This window comes from Notothenia coriiceps, unplaced genomic scaffold (assembly GCF_000735185.1).
Source record: "Notothenia coriiceps isolate Sejong01 unplaced genomic scaffold, NC01 NC01_scaffold00037246, whole genome shotgun sequence".
Taxonomy (NCBI): Eukaryota; Metazoa; Chordata; class Actinopteri; order Perciformes; family Nototheniidae; genus Notothenia; species Notothenia coriiceps.
In genome coordinates this window covers 20137756-20162010 of record NW_011369947.1, presented here as the reverse complement: position 1 = coordinate 20162010, position 24255 = coordinate 20137756, and the positions used below count along the sequence as shown (strand labels likewise).

General features: G+C 39.7%; 2 protein-coding genes across 4 annotated transcripts in view; one reads left to right on the top strand and one right to left on the bottom strand.

The window, feature by feature from the left end:
- Positions 1-24255, bottom strand: part of gtpbp3 (GTP binding protein 3, mitochondrial) — a 633967-nt gene that overhangs the window by 565696 nt on the left and 44016 nt on the right. The window lies entirely within an intron of this gene.
- Positions 22318-24255, top strand: part of adad2 (adenosine deaminase domain containing 2) — a 2985-nt gene continuing 1047 nt past the window's right edge. The window contains exon 1 of the mRNA XM_010795189.1: positions 22318-22548. Coding sequence (XP_010793491.1) covers positions 22355-22548 — 194 coding nt within the window. The 5' untranslated portion in view covers positions 22318-22354. The remainder of the gene's footprint in view (positions 22549-24255) is intronic.

Sequence of the window (24255 nt, the reverse complement as noted above, 5' to 3'; positions counted from 1 at the left end):
GTTTAAACAGCAGGGGTATTTACCTAAACTATTCAGAGGGCAACATTTTCAGAAAGCTAAGACTTTTATTTAAGCAACTGTATTATTCCCGGGCGGTAAATTGAATGTTATGAAGGTTTTTATTTTTGATAATTTTCCATATTAATTTAACTCCAGATATTACACAAATGTTCTCTTAAATAAGAGACCCATCCTCTCCTTCAGGGAATTGGTCGGGGAGTTTGGATATGCCCTCCAGAAAAAGAGAATGTATCAAATCAAATGTGTGCGTTTACATCATCTACAGTAGGATGATCCTCCTCGATTTTGAGTGTATTTTCTGATCTGAATAGCTCGCTGCTGTCATGAATTGTTTTTCACTGTGTTAGAAAATTAAGGATTTATAGTGGCAACATTTCTGCTAGTGTGTCATTTTTTATCTGGTCCTTAATTGTATTTTTTTGTAACTGCTCTGAGCTGCCTGTTCAAGGCCCGTTAAACAGCATATCTACATTTTTCGTCTTTTATATCATTCTTTTCTGAAAGTAAAATAGGTGTGACAGACTAGCAGTAATAACAGTGTGTGTCTAATTGAAGTTGAAATCATTCAGTGAGTTGACACATTACGAGATTTGATTCCACAGACGCCGATCTAGATTAAAATATGTTATTATTTAATATGACAATTATAAACACAACTTAGAAAGACGTCTCCTGGTCAAATCTGTCACTCAAGCCCCATTGATTTCAGGTAATGAAACAATGGAAGGGACCACCACAAGGCCTTTGTGTCACAGTAATTACAATGAAAAATAGCTCAATTAAATAGTGGGCGAGAGGGAGCAGTTTGGAGAGAAGTGAAAGATATATTTTCATCTAGGAGTACTGGTTTTATTATTAAAAAGTTCAGCAAATGCAGAATGTATTCATAGTAACCTGCCTTTAATGTTTCAGTATTTTAATGTTCTTTGATAATGAGATCATCAATAATTGATCAAATGAAGGGGAGTTTTTTTTTCTTTCTTACTAACCTCTTACTTTACTGGAACTGGAAATGTAATGGAGGATATAAAGTCAGAGGCCAGTGAATCACCACTTTTAAAATAACTTGGACAAATTGTATGTCAGGCAAGGCAAGATACAAAAGAGATAAATGTGGTTAGGGGAGCTCTCTTTAAAACCATGATAGCAAACATACGTCAGGAAAGGAACTAGTGAAGCAAATTAATACAAAAAACTGCAAAAGAACACATGTATGGCAGTAGCAACTGCTCATATCCAAGTACATGCATAGCCTGAGGTTGAGAGTGTACAATTCGGACCACTGAGCAAGAGAAAAAGCAATATTTTCTGATGTAGTCTTTCAACCATTTTCCTTCATTCATCACATATGGAGAATACCAAATCATGCTGTCAACCACAACATTTGCTGCGACAAGATGGAGGCTCTGCAACAATATGGCAGCCATCTCATGAGAGTCATTAGCTCCAGTGATTGCTCTGCCTGTGTGTAGAGGGAATATGAGGCCAGACTACACGAGCAACAGATACTATTATCATGCAAATACTGTTTTCTCACAACATTTGCATATTCAAAGTGTCCCATGTGTAAACCTCTGACGTCCTCCTGGTTCAGCTCAGTTCATTGCTTCAGGTTCATTATGAATACAGCAACAAAGATTGAGGTATTTTCCTTTTTTCTTCAGAGTCACATTCTCTCTATCAACACTGTGTTTGAGCAATTCAACTGAAGTGATATCAAAGGCAAAGGAGAGATGCATTTTGCATTATGATTATTTACACAGTGGTATGGGAGGGATGACGATGTCTATCGGTCCATTGGGTCCACCATTTTAATTCAGAATCAAATTTCTTAATGTCTATTGTGTCGATTACCATTAATTTGGTAAAGACGATCATGGTTCCTACAAAATGAAACCTTATTACTTTGGTGAACCTTAGACTTTTCTTTATAGCGCTATCCTCGGTTAAAAAGGTCATTTTATTCAATAGGTTAGTTTATGGCAGAATAGCTGTTCCCATCACCCTCAACTGAACTGTACTGTGTGTTAAGTGCTAATTATTATGAATGCCTACATGCTAAACTAAGGTGACAGAACTGAATATTTATAAGCTAACAGTTAAAGATCAGCATGTTAGCATCTTAGCACCATGATATTTAGCTGAAAAGATAGCCTCCCACGCACGGCTGAAGCATCATGTTAATTACTACATAGTCGACTTAATAAATGTGGTGCTAAGTGTGTCAAACAGTTATATATTTAGCAGTCATTTTTAAAAGAAGCAACCCGGGGGGTTTTGAATAGTTTTTTTCATGTGCTTGTGCAGTTACTGAATATTTTTCTATCTTGAAGTAAAAACACAGTGTGGAGTCATTTTGTCAGAACTGCACATACTGTACAGAATTAACCATTACAGATTTGGGATAATAATAAGGTGTTGTTCCGCATCTCAATATATTGAAACGTTTTAAAATATATGCAGCTACATCATGAAGGATGATATGGACACCAGATCATATAGACTAATATAGACTTGTAATAATGACTTCCTAATATCACATTGATTAAAATTCTAAAATGTATGATCCTTTGTAAGCTGAGGGGTTACAACGCATGCCTATTAACAGTTACATCCCAGGTTTGATTATGGCCTTGGGACCGTTGTTGCCTGTCATTCTCCCCACTTTCTCTACCACATTTCTAAACAATCCCCTGACAAATAAACGCAAAAATGCCCCCCAAAAATCCAACTTTTTATGTAAATATATTAGCAATTTACTCATAAAATCTAAAACTGTAATAACTTTACCATTAATCGGGTGTTTGATCGGGTGTTTGAAATGTTAAAAGTAAGGATTTTATTATAATTCTGTCACTTTTATGTGACAGTTTAGTTACTAATGCAAGTGAATAGGTGAATACAAGTTGATTTCACCCTGTTGCAAAACACATCATTAGTTTTTAAAAATGGGCCGTGAAAGGCAGTGACAAGCCATATCAGTATTCAAACTCTGAACTGGTGAATACAAATACATGGCTCACTCAAAGGACGGCTTGCACATTGGTTTTGACATGTTGCATTGCAGTAGGAATATATTTTTGTGATAAGTGGGCTTCACAGACATGTCAGACACAAGCCATGTGACAGTTGCTGGAGACACATAAGTGGGCACAGTGGGAGTTTGTCAGATGCTCCAAGGCAGGAAATGCAGGAAAAAGGGATCCTGACGCTCAAGGAGGCAGAAAGAAACAAGGGAGGCAGAAAGGGAGGCAACATATTGGTCTCAACTCATTACATTGTCACTATGAGCGCCCAATCTGGGACTAGTTGGCATGAAAAAAGCCTGATCCCTCCCTGAATGTGTGTGTTTGTATGTGTGTAGGCTAAATGACTGTGTCCCAGTGAAAACAGGCCATGGTCACATCTCTTGGGAAAATAGGCAGAGCTTAGGTCTGGATTCATATTAAACCAAGGATTACAAGAATATGAAGCCACAGGGATCGGCAGTGCAGTGCATGTTTGTGTCCCCACAGTATTTCCGTCTCTCTGTGTGTGGCCAGAGTCTGCCGTATACATGCATGGATGACTGCTCATGTGCTTTTGTCCATGCTGGTATATGTGCAGGCATACTGCATCTACAGGACTGTATGTGCCTCTGATGCTCATGGGTGGGTGATCTGGCTACGTCCAGCCATGCTTATGCATGTGTGTGTCAGAGTGTCGTGCTGTTGCTGAGGGAGGCTGCCATTTGTTTGCCCTTGGCCCGCAGCGGACGGTCGGCTGCCAAGGACCGGCTCAGCGGAGTCGTTGAAAGAGGCAGCGAGGAGTTGAGCAGGGGATGGAAGCAACAATAAGAAGGAGGAGAGGACGTTTTCTTTTAATATTGAGGGTTATTTGACCTACGTTACAAAAAAAACCTCCTCATTAACCTCTAAAAGGTTCAATCAAGTTGGTCTTATGTGGAATTATTAGGCCCAATAAAACAAATGTGATGTTTCATAGCTTTTAGCACAACAAATAAACCAACTTCCAACTATCATCTCTATTGTGTTGGAGGAATTTCTAGATAGAATCAGAGGTTGGATAGAAAGTATGTGCTGTAATTTGGGTAAAGGTACAGTATAACCCAAAGGGGGCTTTCGGGTATTAGAAAATCAAATAAAGAACCAGAGAACTCTAAAAGAATCAAGCAAGTGTAATCTGCTCAGAGACAATGGTACAAGTTGAATTAAGAAAGTATTTCAAAAGTAAAATAAGTAGAAAAGAAAATGTAAGGGCAGGAGAACAAAAAGGGCAAAATATGGCCCATAGGCCTAAAATAATTACAAAAACACACTGAGAGAAAGAGTCAGAATGAAGCCAACATAAAGATGGATGAGGAAAGGAAATAGGATGCAAAAAGAATCCACAAAAATACACAAACGTGAACACACACGGTGGCACAGACCTTGATCACTTATTCATTCAGACCTGAGGAGAGAGCCTGGAGGATATCAGGTTGCCTAATGACGAGTAATACACACACGCACACAAAACACACACGCACACAATACGCACACAAACACAGACACACCAACCCACAGGCAGTGAATCCCACAGGCCAGGGCTCGCCAGCTCAATTGAATTACTGTTATCGTACACCCAGAACTGAGACTGGGACCCAGTCTGCCCACCAACCACACCCTCTCTGTTTGCCCTGAACTGAAGGACACACACACACACACACACACACACACTTAACCACACACACAGACACACAGGATCAAATACCAGCACTACATCCATTCCACACACATGATCGGTCCACGTCACTCATGCAATGACCCACCACGGGCATGGTCCCATTATAGCCATCATTTACAGTCAGTATTGATTACTGCTCTGGCTGTGGCTCTCTGTTTTAGACACGCACACACACACACACACACACGCACATACGCACGGATAAGATGACACAAAACGTAAAAAGGACACATCTTTGATTTGATCTCCAGGTGCATATATTAACATGCATGCTGCACAAAGGCACATATACACACATGTTCCTGAAAGCAAATAGAGTACACTCTTACACACACGTTGCCAAGATGTTAGATCTCATTGTATTGATTTCTGCTGGGAATGGAAATCACTCGTCTACATTACACTGCTCTCTCTTCCGTCTGTTCTTTTTGTTTTCATACTGACGGCGCGTGTTGTTTCATTGTTCAAACTAAATGGAAACGAGTAGATGAAAAGCCTGATGAATGATGAAGATCACTGGGAATATCTGAAAAACAAAGGCTTTCATTAACCAGAAACAGAGCAAAAACACACAGAATGGGGAATTAAAGCACTGACAGAGAGGCTGCATTTAAAATACACTGGGTTTTGTGATGCATACAAATGATGGTGTTGATAATAGAAAATGTGACCCACAGTAAATGTAATAAAAGAAAAGCATCCAGTAAAAAGTGTAACCAATACACTAGACTATTTTTGGGGATAGATGTGGAGTTCAGTTTAAAAATGTGTTTCTTTTGTAAAGCAACAAAGCAGAAGGACAAAGTGACAAAAAAGTGAAATAAAGGTCGGAGATAAGGAGATCCATCCGAGTATTTATGGAGGAATTGTGGGATTGCATTGTGGTAAAATGTGTAACATCTCCATAATTTCCATATATCTCGCTGCCAGAGCCGAGAGAGTCTGGCCGTGGACCAACTGTGTCATGTAAATGAAGGCTGGTGGCCTGCTTACTGTAGTGTGTGATGGAGGCAGCAGAGAGAAAAGAGGAAGAGAGATAGAAGGATGAGAGGCAGAAAAAAAGATGGAAAAGAGGTGGAGAGAGAGAGAAAGATGGGAGTAGGGAAAGAGAGAGAAAGACCGAGGGTAGGAAGAGGAAAAGGGAGAGATTCATAGGGCTGATGTTGCTGCCATGGTAACCGGCGTCACCTTGGAGAGGAACTGAACAGAACCGCTCAGGGGAAAGACCCAGTGAACATACACACACACACACACACACACACACACACATCAAACAATCATGTATTAATTTATGTTTAATTGACACAGCCCTATTTTTAGACATTAAGTCTTTGTTGAATTATCTTTCTTGGAATTCATCGACTGTAGGTTCAGCGAAGTCCGAGCACTGCCCCGCTGGCCATTGATGTTTAATTGATATGTCTGAGCCATGGAAATGCCTTATAGATGCATCTGCCTCCATGTTTCACTTCCACAGACTGTTCTGTTTTGCACTTTACACATTCAGAACGCCTTATATCAACCGCCTTCTGTTTCATTTGGATCACATTCACCATTTTATTCCAAATGTATACCACCAAATATGAGTTTGTCAATAGATTGTGTGCAGTGCATGCCCTTGAAAAGCCTCTATATGGTACTGTAAGCCATACTGTATGCATTCCTGAATATGCATACTGCACATCCCCTGCTGTGGCTATGAGCAGGAGTTCCCATCCCCCCACATTTTACCCAGAGTGTAATGCGAGTCTGTTCAGCATATGCGTGAAAGATTCCCCCATTCTGTAATGTTGTCCTCCATTCTATTCATTTTATGGGCATATAATTAGATGTTTGATTAGCTGTGCCTCCTATTAACTAAGTCTCATATTTCTCTCTTTCCCTTCCTCTTTTTTCCTTCTAATTGTAATGTCTTTGTGTGAGACAAAGATCACTCTCTGTGATGAGAAACCCTCTTTAGTCAATGCTATACGTAGTGCTATCCTGTCACGCATCATATACTGAATACATGTATTTTGAAGGAAAATAAATGCATCTTTGCTTAACATCTATGTGTGAGTGGAGGTTATCTTTATTATCGATGAATGTGTTGACTAGTTTTATGAACTAGCTAATATTTGAACCATTATGGTTCTAAAAATAATAATGTCACAATGATACAAAGAGAGAAAAACAGCCAAATCTTACAGTATAGAAATGGAACCTGTGAATATTCTGCATTTTCATCTTGATAAATGACCCATCAACCTTATCAAAATGTATTCCCTCTCTATCAACTCAACGATCAGCACTAAATCTATTATTCAACATCTCTTGTTCTGGTTGGATAGATACGTTGGGAAGGCCATCTACCTTGACTACCGTGAAGATCATAAAGGTCTATCCAAGCCCTCTGTAGTATCTTGCAGTAGTTTCAAAGCACCAAATTCATTGCATATTCCATTTTGCTATTTATAGCACAGCATGTGCCAGAGAAATGTTCCAACAGATGCAATGGGTGTAACAAGGACATATAGCAAGAAGGGAAGGTGAAGACGGTGATGCTTCTGGACAGGCCTGAAATATGAGGCTGTTATATGGCTTTAAAGATATGAGGAGACAGGGCTTTATGGGAAAACAAAACAAGACTAAAAGTCTTTGGCTATGCTAGCAGCTCTAGAAGACTGTAAATGTTGAAACCATAATGCTTGCATGCTCAAAACGATAATGCTAACATGGTGATATTTAGCAGCTATAATTCTAGGAATGGTTACAGATCATCCTGAATGTCTCCCAAATTCAATGGCATTTTATCCAACAGTTGAGGTATTATAGTCAAAAGACAAATAGCCACCTCATTTGGACACAATAGTCAAATTAAGGGGGTCTCCAAAGCCATTGGGATTACATTTCTTGACATCCATCTCATACTGTAGCTGTTTTCTTATTTCAGTCTGGACCAAAGTAGTAGACCTACAAACAGATGGACATTGCTCTAGAGCCATTCTGCTAGTATGGCTTGAAACTGGCATGGTGCACTGTCAGGGTACAATGTGGGAGCACACAGGTTTACGTCCAAAACACACTTTTTTTAAATCGTCAGCAAATCTGTGTTGTGATGTTGCCAGCCTGCCAGCGTGATAGCTATGTTGACGGTTACTAACCTGGCTTTGTGCACTGTCAACAGAACTTAAAACAGCAGGAATAAGCTTCAACTGGCAACAGGGGACTCAGGTGATTAACAAAGTATCTATTGTCTTAAGTGTCACATTATTTGTTGTCTTTTTGGGAGTGTGGACTGATCACCTTTGTTCTTTTCCCTCAATGGTTGAGATGGTAACAGAGTGGGCTGGTTTTTATCTCAGGCCGAGATGGTTTCATAAGTGGGAGTCACTTCCCCCTTTAATTTGATTCCTGGATTCCTGGCAGTGCCTCTGGTCAGTAATGTGTTGGTCCTACCTACACAGACACATCTATCATCTTAAATGTGATAATACAGGGTCAGCATCTGTTGACCATATGCTTTGTGGAAAGTATTGTGATCCCTGGATAGGTATCTACACACCTCTGCTGCAATATCGATACCATTAAGGCATTTAAAGGCAGACATAAAGAGTCTAACAGCGGAGGCCATCTTTTCTGTTGAATGTAAACCTCATTACTCCACTTTAAAATAATCCTGTAAGGGTTGTGATCTTTATATTATAGATCCTGCAAAGCCAGGACATTTTGGAGATAAGAGTTTTCACCTGGCAGTTATGATATGTAAAATGATACAACTATAACTTTCAGCCGGATGTTCTCCTAATGCGCAGTTCAAACTGTTCACTGCACAGGCTCCTGCATATCACATAACAGTTTGTACTATCTCCTGTCTGTGCTGAAACTACAGCTCAAGCACAGTTACACTTGAAAAACATGGACTATAGGTCTCAGACTTAAGGCTTGAACAAATATACTATTTACAAAATGTTGGTATTAGCGATCAAATGTAAGCATTAGGCCTGTCACAGTATAAGATCTTAACTGGCGATTACTGTGTATTGTGTTATCTACACAAAATTAGATTTTTTGTTGTTGATGCTATTAGTCAAACTATTTCTTTAACTGTGTTTATTTTGAGATTTGTTCTCCTGTTTGGTAAATGATTTACACAAAAAGTAACGAGTGTAGGGAGATGGAGAGAGAGACCATAGCTGTACAAAAGCGTACAAAAAAAAAGTTGAACCAATTGAAAGTGAAAAGCCACCCAGACGGACGGATAAAAAAACGGAGAGCATAACATCTGCCAAAACAATATTAAAATATGTATAATATTAACACAACATCAATATTTCAACACTCTTTATACGCATATTGCAGATTATCCTTATTCTTTAAGGCATATTTTCTATTTTATTCAAAAATGTTCTTTTCTGGTTGTCACCTTTCATATCCACTTTGTTTCATCCCTCCCTCTTTGTATCAGTTCCTCTCACATTTAAATGCAGAATATGTTTGCAATTTGCAAAGACTGTGAAGCGGCTAATGAATGTGAGAGATGCTCTAGTTATCAAATAAATACCCTGAGAATAAAGAGTGGAGTTAGAGGGGAAGCATAAGAGGGTGGTAGGAGAAGTGATAGGTGTGTTCGAATGGAGAGGACAGGAGAGGACAGGAGAGGAGGATGGAAAAGTTAAAAAAAATGTGGGGGAGGCTGGGGGAGGTCAACAGAAGGAGAGGCAGATGCTCGTGCCTTGGATGCCTGTGCGCAAATAATTATCCTGATGAGATTCACCGAGAGCGGCACGAAATGCAGAGGAAGAGGAGGATTTGGGGAATACCTCACGACACAAAAGAAAAGAAAAGAAAAGAGACAAAGGATGTTTCATTTTTTTTTACCAAGATATTGCAGTAGAGTGCGTATATGTTGTATGTGGGTTATACACCTACTGTTTCTCCTTCATCTGTCTTGCGTTGACTCCCTCCTCGTCATACATGGCGTGAGAAAGTGGAGCCTCCCTCTCATCTTTTAAAGATGCATGAAGCAGCAGCTGCAGAGAGTCAGGGGGAGACTGTAGGAGATAGAGGAAGAAGAAGCACTAAGCATCAACACATACGGCTCTTCATAAACTCTCAACCCTGCAGTTTCTGTCTGCTGAGAGAGATTAAAATGAGTGGAAAGTCAACGGAAATTAGTGCATAATCAATTTTTCCTGTCTCCCTTCAGCGTGATTAGATTGAGAGGCCAGCCTAGTATGGGTCAGTAATGTCTCTCTGCTTCAAGTCAAGCTGATATTAGGACCACTGTGTGCATCCTAATATCACGAGCCACCTCCTTTTTGAGATTCTGCCCGGCACAGTTGGATGGCGGCACATCAAAAAACAGAACCAACACCAGCCTCTTTCTTCCTGCTCTGGTGAAAGAGCTTGATCTGTTTCTCACTGCAATACACTGCTTTTCTTGAGATTAAAAGAAAACACAGGTGTGAGAGTGCACACGACCACCTGTCTAGTTTTCTTTTTCTTTTTCACACAAACCCTTGAAATGAACACAAATTCAGTCAATCCTTTCATGTGATATATCTGTATCACACATGTTGGCATCTTGTATACTCGTCGTCTGTGGATGTGTCACAAGTATAGAATCGCATCATTTTTTACGTGAATGTAATATTTTCAATCTAAAGATGAAGCAGATATAGTGTGAAGAAAAAGAAAAACCAAGACCTTAGTCACCTTTCAGTCTTCAATACATTTTGGATAGGAGATGTCAAGATATGAAAATTAAATAATGTTGAACTGTATTTGGACAAGAGCAATTGTCTACAGGCATGCTAGCAGCTCGTGAGGCTTTGAGCAAATTGCTAACGCCAGCATGCTAACATGTTCACAATTAAAATCTAAGGCTCTTCCCCATCTTAGTTTAGCTTGTTAGCATTCTAAACATTTGCTGATGAGTGTACCTGAAGTACAGCCAAGGGTGATAGGAGGAGGGTCATTGTGTGTCAGTATTATTCATTTATTAAAGAAAGTATTAGACATATATCTTGTCCTGATGATGCTGCTATTTTATAAATTATTTTTGAAGGATTACCAAAGATTTGACTATGCCTCTTGTAATATGATTTTTAAATTCACCAGAATACTACTTTGAATATCTGTAATGTAGTAATGATTTGTATAATCCAACTTTTAGATATTAAGATAATTTAGATACATTAACCGTGTTTTAAAAGATTATGCATTTCTCTTTTTCAATTGCACAATTTGAGGTCAAATTGTATGCTTTTCAGGGAGAGACATTATTTCTGAATATACATGAATTGGACTTCTGTTGTGGCCGAATTATATGTATCTAAAAAAATGTTTACTACATACAGTACAAATGCTACTGTTACTAAGAGAAGAAGAAGGAGGTTTTGTACAATAGTGTTAGGATAAAATGAACATTTTGGGAATGCTGAATCCCAAGCCCCTCATTCTCTGTTCCCTCCCTTCTGCCTGCTGCTGCTGCTGCTGCTGCTGCTGATTTGTAGGTCATATGTGAGTATCAGGAATAAACCGAGTGAATGAGTGAAGGACTTTTACCCTCTAGTGGTGAGCCTTGGGAAAGGCCTGTCAAAAAATGCATTTAGGGAAAGGAATATGAATGTCCAATTATCCCTGTTCAGTTGTGCATGGAGGCAGTGACCCAGTTGCAAATCAGTTTCAGATTTCCGAATTTCATTTTTATATTCACCAGAAAGTCTGAAACACTTAGAGAAGAATGAAAGGCTTATGTACGTCAAAGTTTTCTTTTTTGGAGAGCATAAATCACCAAGTATGGTGTCACTATTCCACCCCGCTACTTGCAGCAGAATAAAAAAAACAAAATTAAATGTCAGTGATGTTGAATTTTCAACTTTTTATGAAGCGCACATTGAAGGAATATGCTTTTTAATGTGCTTTAAAATGTTTACCAACCATGATTTTCAGAAATGCAGGCCTCTCTGTGCAGTAACTTGCGCTATAAATGATACAAATTTGGATTAAACTGGGAAATAATCCTGAATATTGTCTTGCTTACTGCTCGTGTGTCATGAGTATTTATGCTTCATTATAAATAATTCATCTTCTTAGACACACATAATGCTTGGTAAACAATCATCATGTCAAAAAGGTCAGTTGGTGAGTTAACCACCTTGAGACACACTTGAGAAGCGCACGCACGCACGCACGCACGCACGCACGCACGCACGCACGCACGCACGCACGCACGCACGCACACACACACACACACACACACACACACACACACACACACACACACACACACACACACACACACACACACACACACACACACACACACACACACACACACTACACATTGCAGCAGCCACACATTGTGGAAATCAGAGGGAAAATCACTGTTAAGCGCCAAGGGAAAATCCAGTTGGTTGAAATTCAGGTTTTCTTTTCCAGTGCCAATTAGCATAAATTAATACATCTCCGTGATATCGCTGACAATTGAGCATCAATGATAATGCTCATCAACTGTGCCTAGTTGTGTTTATCACACTAAAACACAAACACATCCAACCACAATCCCACTTCACACTCATGCACACAATGACATATGTTTAGAAAAATTGTCAACGGGCTCAATATTTCACAGTTTTGCCTGTCCCTGTTCCAACAGAATAGCTGTGACAATGTATTTCGTAAACACAGTGCCTGAACAGAAAGAAAACATATTGAATATCTCTACGGTGTTCTGCCATTACTGTTTCATGGTCACCCACCAAATAAAATAAACAGGGAAATCTCCCAGCATGTGAGCCAGTGTGTGGGTGTGAAACCAGAGAAAATATAGATAGGGAGAGAAAGGGGAATATAAAAAGACAAAGAGAGGGGAGTCAGGGAGGGAATAGCTGGTATTGAAAATGAAGATGGCACATGGGATAGTTTTCCATTGCACCTCAGCTGGCTCTCATGAGATGGGAGTGACTTAACATTTCAAAGTCTCATGTGAAACAGACACACACATAGGCTCTGAAGAAATTCTCATTTGGCTCAGGAGAGAATGATATGAAGGCTATCTTTTGAGGTGAAGGGAAGGGAAATAGAGTTCAGTCTCGAGTTTCACAATGATCAGGGAAACATTTATCTGCTGCAAATAATGCCACACAATTATACGCGGCTTAGTGAGGGATTTAATGTTACAACTGCAAACTAATTTCAACGTTAGGGCTTCTTTAGTGAATGCTTTGGTTTGTATATTGTTATAAATCACACAGATTTATGCTGCAGAAAATACTTAAAATTCATAGAAATCACCAAACCATTCTGTACCTATTTGCTTATTTATTGCTCCATACATAAAATATGACTGACCGGCTCTTTCCTTTCCTTCCATTTCCCCAATTCAATCTAAATTCTACCCAAATGGTGACCTCCACATAGAGCTAACAGTGTGAACAGAGATTGGACACTATATTTAACCATGTAACCAACATGTGTGGACATCCCCCTGGTTATTTCTGATTTCATCATGTTGAGTTGTAGTATTTTTCAAATGTTATATGCCCATCCACTAATTGCCAACCAATTACAACTACTACTGTATAATGGGGAAAGTATGTCAAGTGACTCTACAAATAAATAAAAAGAAGATTCCACATGCTACATTTGGTCTGGGGCTGTTTCATGGTTTTGACAAGTCCCATTAGTTCCAGTCGATCGATGGCGAGGATGACGCCATGGCAAACAGAGATATTTTAGACAATAATCCAACTGTGGCAGCAGTTCTATCATGACAAAACACCTGTGCACAAAGCAAGATCAATACAGAAATTATTTCTAGACTTCAATGTGAAAGAACTTGAATGGCTTGCTCTAGCCCTAACATTAAAACCATTCAACACAGTGGGGATGAACTGGAGTAATGGACATATTTTCCTAATCAGGGTTCTAGTCTTCCCAGAAGAGTAGGCTGTTCTGGCAACTTATTTATGGCCATAGTTTTGGAATTAAATGTTGTGGTGAAAGACATAAAAGAGTAGTGGCATACAAGATACTGTATAAACATTCTAAAACATGTTCTGTTCAGGGACAGTGTTTCCCAAATGCATTGTCACAGCTCTTCTGTTGCAGGCAAAACTGTACAGCATTGAGCCTGTTGACAAAGCACATTCGTAATGTGTAAATCTTTTCAAGCTGTTTTACTCAAAATACATTTGAGACCTACCATGTTTGCCAAGCATCATGTATGTATGTATGTATGTATGTATGTATGTATGTATGTATGTATGTATGTATGTATGTATGTATGTATGTATGTATGTATGTATACATATGTATGTATACATACATGTATGTATGTATGTATGTATGTGTACTTCTACCACACTACCATTTATGTTATACCTTTAGTTAATTTGCAGAGTTGGAATAATGATGTGAAATATACTTAACACTTGTATTCACAACCCTGCAGCATACAATTAAAATCAGCGTTTGTAACACTTTAATGCATTAATAATTATAATCAAAACAGAAATATAATTCTGAATAGGGCCAATCTGCAAAATTAGTACTTTTACTTTTGGTACTTTAGTATATTTTTATGCTAATACGTTCGTACTTTTAACTTGTAACAGAGTATTCCTACACTCTGGTACTTCTACTTTAACAATATATTAGTTCTTCTTCCACCTCCGACCTTAATGTACCTCGTTGCAGGGTCAAATTCGTGCAGATTTGTTGTGACAAATGGAAATGTTACACTAAGGTTTTTTGACATCATTTCAAGAACACATCCCCCTTTCACTTGCCTCCAAGGTTGCCAGGTTTCACCACGCCCTCATCTCGGCTTTGGATCCGAACACGTGGAGAACAACCACGTCTTTCACATCTTTCTCAGGTTGGAGGAACGTCTTAAGACCGAAGGTAAACTTTAACTTAAATGTGGCCACAATATTTTTGAAAGTTAAGATCGTTAAACCTCAAGCTCGACGTTTGTATGTTTTTTCTCAGATTGGAGAGGTTCGAACGCCAGTTGAGCACATTCAAGATAACGCTTGCTACTAGCTAACACGTTAGCAAACATTACTTCACAGTTTCGAGGGGCAACAACTAAATAAACTAGTTGACGTTCAGTGAAACGTTTCCTTTCACAGTTTCATCTCAAATATGTGCAAACGTTTATGACTGTCGCTTAGGAAGCATTTACTGAAAGTCTCGTGCAGTTGGCAGCTAAGTCACGCTAGCTAACGTTCGTCGTTAGCTTGACTCTGCGTCCTTTTCCTTCGTTTGCGGCACTTGGAAATGCACGAATATTTGACTAGAAACTGGTCCTTTTTTAAAAACTCAACTTATCTTTGCAATTTCGCTGGTTAATCATGTGGTTCAAATATTTTTTTAAATACTGTTTTTATTTTTTGAGTGGTATGAAAAAGACCAAAGCAACCAATTGTCATGACTAAAAGGCTGGAACCTATGGGCGCCCATTTCCGCCACTTAAATTTAAAATCCCCATGAAAAGTCATTGAGATAAAAAAAGTCGAAATTATGAGATAAAAAGTCATAATTATGAGATAAGAAGTGCGCATGCGCTGCAGTGGCGCTGTCTTCAGAGGTCCCTTCATCACCTTGCTGCTCTCCACCATGCTAACGGCATCTAGTCCTAAGGTAACTATTACAGGTGACTTTTGTAAATGTTAGATGTTACATATAGCCTATATTGCTGCTAAACCACAACGATGCAGTTCATATAGCTTTGACATTAACTGTTATGAACTATAATATATATGCCTATAGTTTTGTGGTAACGTTCACGCCACTAATGACAATAGTGTAGGCATACTGCTGCTGTGAGTTGCTAGCCTAACTCACCCGTGAACGTTACCACAAAACTATAGGCATATTTATTATAGTTCATAACAGTTAATGTCAAAGCTATATGGACTGCATTGTTGTAGTTTAGCTGCAATATAGGCTATATGTAACATCTAACATTTAAAAAAGTCACCTGTAATAGTTACCTTATTTAGGACTAGATGCCGTTTGCATGGTGGAGAGCAGCAAGGTGATTAAGGGACCTTTGAAGACGGCGCCATTGCAGTGCATGCGCACTTCTTATCTCATAATTATGACTTTTTGTCTCATAATTATGACTTTTTATCTCATTATGACTTTTTACCTCATAATTTCGACTTTTTATCTCATCATTATGACTTTTTATCTCATTATTATGACTTTTTATCTCATCATTATGACTTTTCATGGGGATTTAATTTTTTTCAAGTGGTGGAAATGGGCTTCCATAGGAACCTATAAATCATTGCCCTACAAAAAAATAAGGTGTAAAAAGTACTCGATGTTGTGCTTAAGTAGAAGTACCAGAGTGTAGGTAATTCACTTCAGAAACACTTTTTGTTATATCCCATGGGATGCTCTTAACATCCCGATAGCAATGAATAAATTAGATGCTTTGAAAATAAATATATACAAATATTTCATTAATGGAAGCCGTGGCGCTGTAAAAAGCAAGACCAATTGTCTGATCTGGCCCGGGTCAGACAATTGGATGGCCTACCTGCCTGTGAGCCTTCCATCTGTGCACAAACTTATTTCGTGCCCTCATTGGTCATGTGCGCGTTGGTGTGTGTTGGAGGAGGGGCTCTGTAAGGAAGTCTGAAGGAAGGGGCAGATTTGTTTCGGTTGTGTACTTTCAAATTCTAGCTTACTCGAGCTGGTTTCTCCATTCTTACCTACCCTACCTTAAAGTACCAAAAGTAAAAATACTCATTGAGCAGATCGATCCATTTCAGAATAATATATTACATGTTTTTAATATAGTAATTGATGTATTAATGTGTAAATTAAACATTAAACAAACAACAAGTAACTAAAGGTATTACATAAATGTAGTGGTGCAAAAGTACACTATGTTTCTCTGAATTGTAGTGGAGTAGAAGTACAAAGTAGCACACCATTTAAATGCTCAAGTAAAGTACAAGTACCACAAAATTGTACTTCAGTACAGTACTCGAGTAAATCTACTTGGTTAATTTACACCAGTGACATCCAATATCTATATTCTATAAAAAAAAAACTATCTTGACTAACAATTGACTTCTTTATGATAAACAACCTGCAGGTTTAGTGCAATTGAGTCTTAAAACAACAGGACTCTTAATCTTGGGGCATTTGTTAAATAAAGCATTTTGTTGATTATTTGGGCAAGGCTAAATATGAAACCATCACACTAACTTAATTTAAATGTTTCTACAGGTTGCTTCATAAGCATGGCAGATCAGGACTCACTTAAATACAGTCCAAGGAGAGGTGCTGCTAGTTTTCGCATTCCTCGGGTCCAGCTGACAGACGAAGGGCCCTTCTACAGCGATGCTGCCGGGCTGAGGTAATGGAAAATGCGAAAGTGTTGTATTGTGTTTACACCAGAAAGGGCAAGCTTTATCTTTACTGTGATCAAACATATTTTTATTTAATTTTGAGTTGCAATGTAAATGTGATTCCATATTACATTCCTTTTGATTTACATACAATTGTTAATCTTTTCTTATATCCTCTACTCTTTTGAAGTACTATTTACATTTACAATGTCAAATGTTTTTATTTGTTTATGTTACCATCTCAGGAAAGATCTACCTGCTTCCTTTGACCAAGTGAAAGAGGCATTACTTTATGAAGAAGGTGATGAACCAAAAAATAAGAAGACTTCTCTTCCAAAACTCAACAATCAACTTCCTTTTGGCAACATCCTATCAGGAGATGAGGTAAATAAATAAAAATAATACTTTCCCATTATTAAAGTGGTGTTCAGGCCTTCACCTGAGATATTCAATTCCGAAAGCCGAGATGCAATAAGCATCTGTCACATTCAGCCGGCAGTAGCCAATTTCCTGGATATGAAACACAATATGCAATTTTCTGCTTTCATGTGGAATTTGTCCTGCACATACAACTTGAAATTACAAAGGAATAAATATCCCTATTTTGCTTTATTTGAAAATATGACGACAGTGTAAAATCTCAACATCTGTGATAGTAAACAGCATATTATTTGACTGGCAAGTAGAGCAGTTCTTGATATCATTTTCCAGCTAAATGGAGGGGTACAAAGCCATCTGCAGCCACTTTGTCTCTTAAGCCGGGAACAGCAAAACGTTCTCAATGTTAATCTCACATTTACATTGTCCTTTTTGTCTCATTATCTCTCCCTAACAGTCTGTTTACATGTGCTGATATTGATTTGACTACAACTTTCTTTCCTAGAGAAACACTAGAGATGTAGGTTGTGGAGAAGAAATAGCACTGCCCTTTTTTTACCAGAATGATAATGTTTATTTTTTTCAGGATGAGTACTCGGATGATGACCATGCTGCCCTCTCTCTCTGTGGTTTTTCACCGGTCGAATGTCTGTACTCCGATGAAGAGCTCATCCTGGACCAGATCAAGGATCCTAATCCTGACGAGAGCACCCAGACTGAAGGTGGATAGATGTGTCTGGTGCTCTTGTAGTCTTAAGGGCAGGGAATAACTGCTCTGGACTTTTGGATTTCCGCCTACTTATTTTGGTCAATGCTCTTCTATGTCCAGGTCACACAATAGTGGAATAACTGCAGGTGTAGTCTGGACAGCAGAAGCAATTCACATCTTGCAACACAAACTGAAAATGATCTTCTCAGACCTCAATACCTCATGCTAGCAATACTGAGTAAAATAAAATAAAAAGACGATTTGGACTTAATTGTCTGTAAAACATATGCAATAATGCATTCTCCATTTGCTGAACTCAACCTTACAGATAGATACAACATATTTAATTTGTTTTGCTAAATGGTTAAAAATATGTATTGTCCTTTTGACAAGATTTTAAATGACAGCGACTGAAACTAAGGACTACAGGTATTACTGTCTGCTTAAATTGTTATGCCCTGATTCTGGAAAAAGTCTAAAAGGGTTTTTTAGAAAACTGCACTGAAATGGTGGTGTCCAAAATATATTTATCTCTAAATACAGCTGTTTTTTTGTTTTTTCACTTTCTCCTAGTTTGGAAAACTGACTTGCACAAGAACCAGATGGCAGCTTTAAGTAGTGAGATGTTTGACAACCTGCTGAAGATGTGTCCCGACTTCCATGGCTGTAAGAGCCACATGGCAGCATTTGTCTTGATAAGAGGTAAGCACTTTCAGTATGTTAGTTAAAAAAAATTTTTTCCAGTCTGATCTTCCTAATACAGAACACTGATGTCACTTCTTTATGAACGATTTGATTGGCTGCATCCGAATTGAGTCTCCATAGACATAGAAAACCTGACTTTAGGAAACTGTACAGTATTATAAATGATCGTCAAAAACATTTCTGTTCAGTTCACTCCTTTAAGGAATGTTACTCCATTCTCAGAATAGCAACATCCCTGAATTAATCACCAAGCTTGCCAGTGCCAACCACGATTTTGACATTTTGATGGCAAAGAGCTGCCATTAGTTATTTTAGCTTTTCTTATTCAAAGTCAAGATTTTTATTTTATAACCTCTGAATCTTCTGAGTCACCAGCTATGGTTTGAATGGAAACGGATGAGGAGGGTTTATGGATGTCCTTTTAGTTTTGATCGCAGCTTTTTTTGTTTATTGTTTAACATGTGTCATCCCTTCTTCACCTCGTAGTTGAATGCCATTTCGCACATCATTGTCCATGTCAAAGAAAGAAAGTGTCATTTTCCTACAGAGGTGCTGGACACAGCAGGTCGTCCATGTGAGCATTACACGCTGGTGGCGTTAGGAGCCGGCCGTTCAAGCTGCAGCAAGTGGCTCTGCTACAACGGAACGATGGTCCATGACTGCCATGCCATCATCATCGCCAGAAGGGCTCTCAAAAGGTACGAAACAGCTTCGTTGACCCCAGCACAGGCCATCATTTACAAGATCGTAACTTAAGTATGTATAAATATTGCCTCTTTTATCTAGTGCAGGCAGCCCTGATCAGCACACTCACTGTTTTAAACCTTTGATGGTGCTTGCGTGGCTCACACTGTTTTCTGGCTTGTGTTCAGGTTTCTGTTCAAACAGCTTCTGCTGTTCTTTGATGCTGATCCAAAGGCTAAGGAGAACTGTGTTTTGGAGAGGAGTGCAGACAGCTACCAGCTTCAGCTGAAACCCAACACCAGTCTGCATCTTTACACCAATCAGTGTCCTGAAGGAGCGGCTAAGAACCTCTACTTCAAGTACTCTTTTATTCCCAACTTTGGGCTTTGTTGAAAGAAGTCTTTTGCAGTCAGTGTGTAAATTGTCTTCGGATGATAGAAATCGAGAATCTCATCCAAGAAAAAAGCAATCTTTATTTTCATAAACTTGTCAATACATTCGCTTAAAATTAGAACTGGAAATAATCTCTTTCAAGTTGAGTCATATATAACTTCTTGTTTTTTTGTTATGTAATGCAGATGTACTATTTGGGGTTAACTAGTTAATATGGTTTAAGTTTGTAAAGTAAATGGGTTAGAATGGTTTCTGAAACACATCCGTCTTTCCTGATAAGGGGCTAGGGATGGATACCCAGCCCCGGTATTAAACGGGCCCCGGGGCTGAATTATTAAAGACCGTGGTACCGTTAAGCTCCGACGTTAGCGGTCTTTTTATCGGTACTGGAGACATGTACAAAATATGTCATGTGTATTATTGCTACACAAACATTATGTTGCAGTTTTAGTGTCGCCAACTCCGTTTCTAAAAAGACTGCAAAATGCGTCTATGTTTATTTTTAGTATTTTCGATCTCCCGTCTGTGCGAGGGGGCGGGGCAGTTTACACACACGCAGCTGCTACATGCAGCAACACACACACACAGGGGACATGGCGGAGAGAACGTGCTCCGAGGTGTGGTTAAACTTTACCCGTCTCGATGCTCGTTACCTAAAGTGCAAAAAGAGTTTAGCATGTAAGGGCGGTAACACGAGCAATTTGTCTAAACATTTAGCAAAAGTGCTCCACATACAGACGGAGAAATGCACCGGGTTCGACTGTCTTTCTAGTAGCTCTGTAGCCCCCCCACGAGTAACGTTTCCACGTCAGGTGTTATGTATGCTAGCAGCAACACACGGAGTTAACTCAATGATACAAACATAGGTTAATGATTAGAGGTAACTGAGTTATTTATTTTGTTAAAGTTTCAGCTATTCTGTTTACAGTTCAGTCATCACATTATTTAATACGATTTGTTAAAACGTTGTTGTTTCATTTGATGTGAAATATTATGTATTTAATTTAAATAAAAAGCAATGTTACCGGATCGATAAGCGGTATCGATAAAAGTAGTAGTACCGTTAAAACCTTAACGATACCCATCCCTATTAGGGGCCCTTCAAACGACATCTGGACCAGTATGAAGCTGCATTACCATTCCAAGGGCCTGCTGGTCCCTGTTGCCTACCTGGACCCGAGCCACTGGGGGGCCAAAGTGTGCTGCATGTCCGGGAGTGACAAGTTGTGCAGCTGGACCGTCACTGGGGTGCAGGGTGCACTACTGAGCCACTTCCTCCAGCCTGTCTACATCACTAGCGCCGTGCTAGGTAAAGAGCCTAAAGCTATTCTATATTTCAGGAAATACGTCTCTTTAATTCTTGGCCTAGAGTTATATGAGAGCTCTCAAAGTCTGGCATTTTACAGGTAGTTTAATTTCCAAAGCTGTTATAGACACTAAGTGAAATATATGTGAAGCTGTAATTGTATGACAATTTGGAATGGTGACTTAAATCATGTTACATGGAGTACTTTCCCCTGTGTGTTCAAATTAGGGCTGGGCGATATCTCACAAATACTGAGCTTGTTTTGATTATTTAGGGGGCCAGAAGTTCCTTTGTGAAGAAGTGTCTAACATCACCAACATGCGACTGGGTGATGGTTGTGAGGACATTCTGCCGTCGTCCTACAAAAAGAAACACAACATCTTCTTCCTGTGTGGCGACTACGTGGGACCGGCCGTGATCTNTTAGAAGACTAGTTTTGCCCGGCGCTCACGGCCAAACGGGAAAACCTGCCTCCGCGCTGCCCGGCCAACAAGCGTTTCCTGCGGAGCCAGCGCGAGCAGGCTCCCGTTTGCCTTTCACCCAACAACGACAACCGCCTCACGAAACGCTATGTTGTAGCGTTAATAAACGAAACAATTTAACAACATTGCTTGTCAAAGTACCTATACCACTGGACAATTTATTTTTTTTAAGCAATATTTTTAGTGGCCCGAGCGGGCAAGTGGAAAGTACGTTATGCTGGCCCGGGGTGTCTAAATAGTGCTTCCGAGCCAGCGGGCCATTTATAATGTCAAGCCCTGCTCTCTGTCATTGTACATGTGTGTAATGTTTGTGTGCAAGTTAGACGGGGCCTGCGTGTGTGCCTGCGTGTGTGACTGTGTCTATGAGGGAGAAAGGAAAGCTCATTTTGGCCGCGGCGGGAAATTGATTGGACAACATAATACTCGATGTACACGATGTGGTCATTTACGACATCGCATGGAGTGCAATCCACGATGTATCGTGTAAACTCGATATATCGCCCAGCCCTAGTTCAAATACAAATACTGAGCTTGTTTTGATTATTTAGGGGGCCAGAAGTTCCTTTGTGAAGAAGTGTCTAACATCACCAACATGCGACTGGGTGATGGTTGGGAGGACATTCTGCCGTCGTCCTACAAAAAGAAACACAACATCTTCTTCCTGTGTGGCGACTACGTGGGACCGGCCGTGATCTCCCCGAAGCACGACAGCCTCAGCGTCAACTGGTGCCTCGGGGACAAGGATGTTGAAGTTCTGGACAGCAGCGATGGCCGCATCGTTGATGGGTAGGATGCAGATTCAAATGTCACTCATTCTAAGAAGTAGTGTGCAGTAATGTGTCCCTGTATCAGAAATGTGAGTGTGAAGTCTTGTACTGTCCCTGCAGTGTGTCCTGACCTGACTAAAGCTTACCTCATTTAAACTGCAGCCACATCCAGGGACAGCTTAGAACTGCTGGCAGTGCCTGATGCTTTGTGTTTGTTGGACAGTCTCAGCGATGCCCGGGGCTTCTGCCATGTCTTGCTTTTTTAGAGCTGCAGACAAATGCTGATGTCCAGTAGCTAGAGTGTGACCCAGACGTGGCTCTCACTGGAGGCTGCGTTGTCCTTGGGCAGAGATTACAGCCCAAAATAGATCTGAGATCCTGCTTTGCGCTCGCAGTGATGCTGCATATTTCTGCTTCGGTGCCGCAGCCTGAACTAATAGTTTAAGGCGACACCATAGTTTAAACTGTCAGGATGAGCTCTGCACAATGTTCCAAACAATAAACTATAAATAGGCAAAGAAAAATAGGCTCCCTGAAAAAGGAGAAATTAAATTCAAGGGCAAGAATAAAGAGTGGAGGGGGAGGTGAAGAGCAATTGAAAGCATGGCAAGAACACATGCTGTACGGGAAAATACTAAATATAGTGTGAAAATGAAAGAAGACGCTGCTTCAGTCGTATGGGGCTTCTTCAATGTACTAATGTATAAGTAGCTTGCCAATTAGTCCTTATCATCTTTAGCAATAGATTTTCATCATTGAAGCAATTAATTGTTTGCTCAAAGTCTTTGCTTGCCCTAGCATTTATTGTCTACCTAGAAAGCATTCTATAAAATCCCACAATTCAATGTCATCATTATAATTTAACTAAATGCAACATGTCAGCCTCAGCTAACGGCTAATGTTAACTAGCTCTCCTTCTGCATTACAAAGTAGCATCGTCAGGGAAATACCCCTGATCCCAGGTCCATGGCGTACGGTAGAAAAATAAATACTGCTCTTGCATACTTCCACAGTAAATAACATTTGTTAAGGTGAAAATGAAGAAATTGGGAAATACGTATAGCAACAGAGCAAGTGTGTGTAAAGAAGTAGTGAGCATACGACTGGGGCTTTACCTCACCATTTGTGAAAGAGTTTTTTTAAAGACATATTTGTTTATAGTTTTGACAATAAATTCAACCCCTATTTATTTGAATACATGAGAGAACGATCCATATTTTCATTAAGTGGGTGGAGTATTCCTTCAAAATGATTTCAGGCACCCTGCACAGCCATCTGCTAAAGTCGGCTCCCATCGATGCTGTCATACCCGATACCAGCACAGAATTGAGTCTTTCACTGAAAACACTTCTCACCACCGGTCTGCCCCCCCCCCAGAGATTTACTGCAAGGTTTCCCAGAGGAAATAGCTTAGCAGCAGTGGTAAGTGCTGCCTGCAGGAAACTCTTCCCTCAGTCAGCCAGACCACATTTAAGATTTTTGCTGTAACAGCATAGAAGAATTGTCTTGCACAACACTTTTTTATGTTCAGCACAGCTAAGCCCCTGAAGCGGAGACTGCATCCTCCAAAATAGTGTTGGTGGTGGAAAACTTAGTTATGAGCAAGTCACTTAATGCAGTGCATGAACACACATTTAACATTTACAACTTTTGATCCTACGAGTGGATACTTGATACAGCACCCACCTCTCACTAAGTGTGTGTGTGTGTGTGTGTGTGTGTGTGT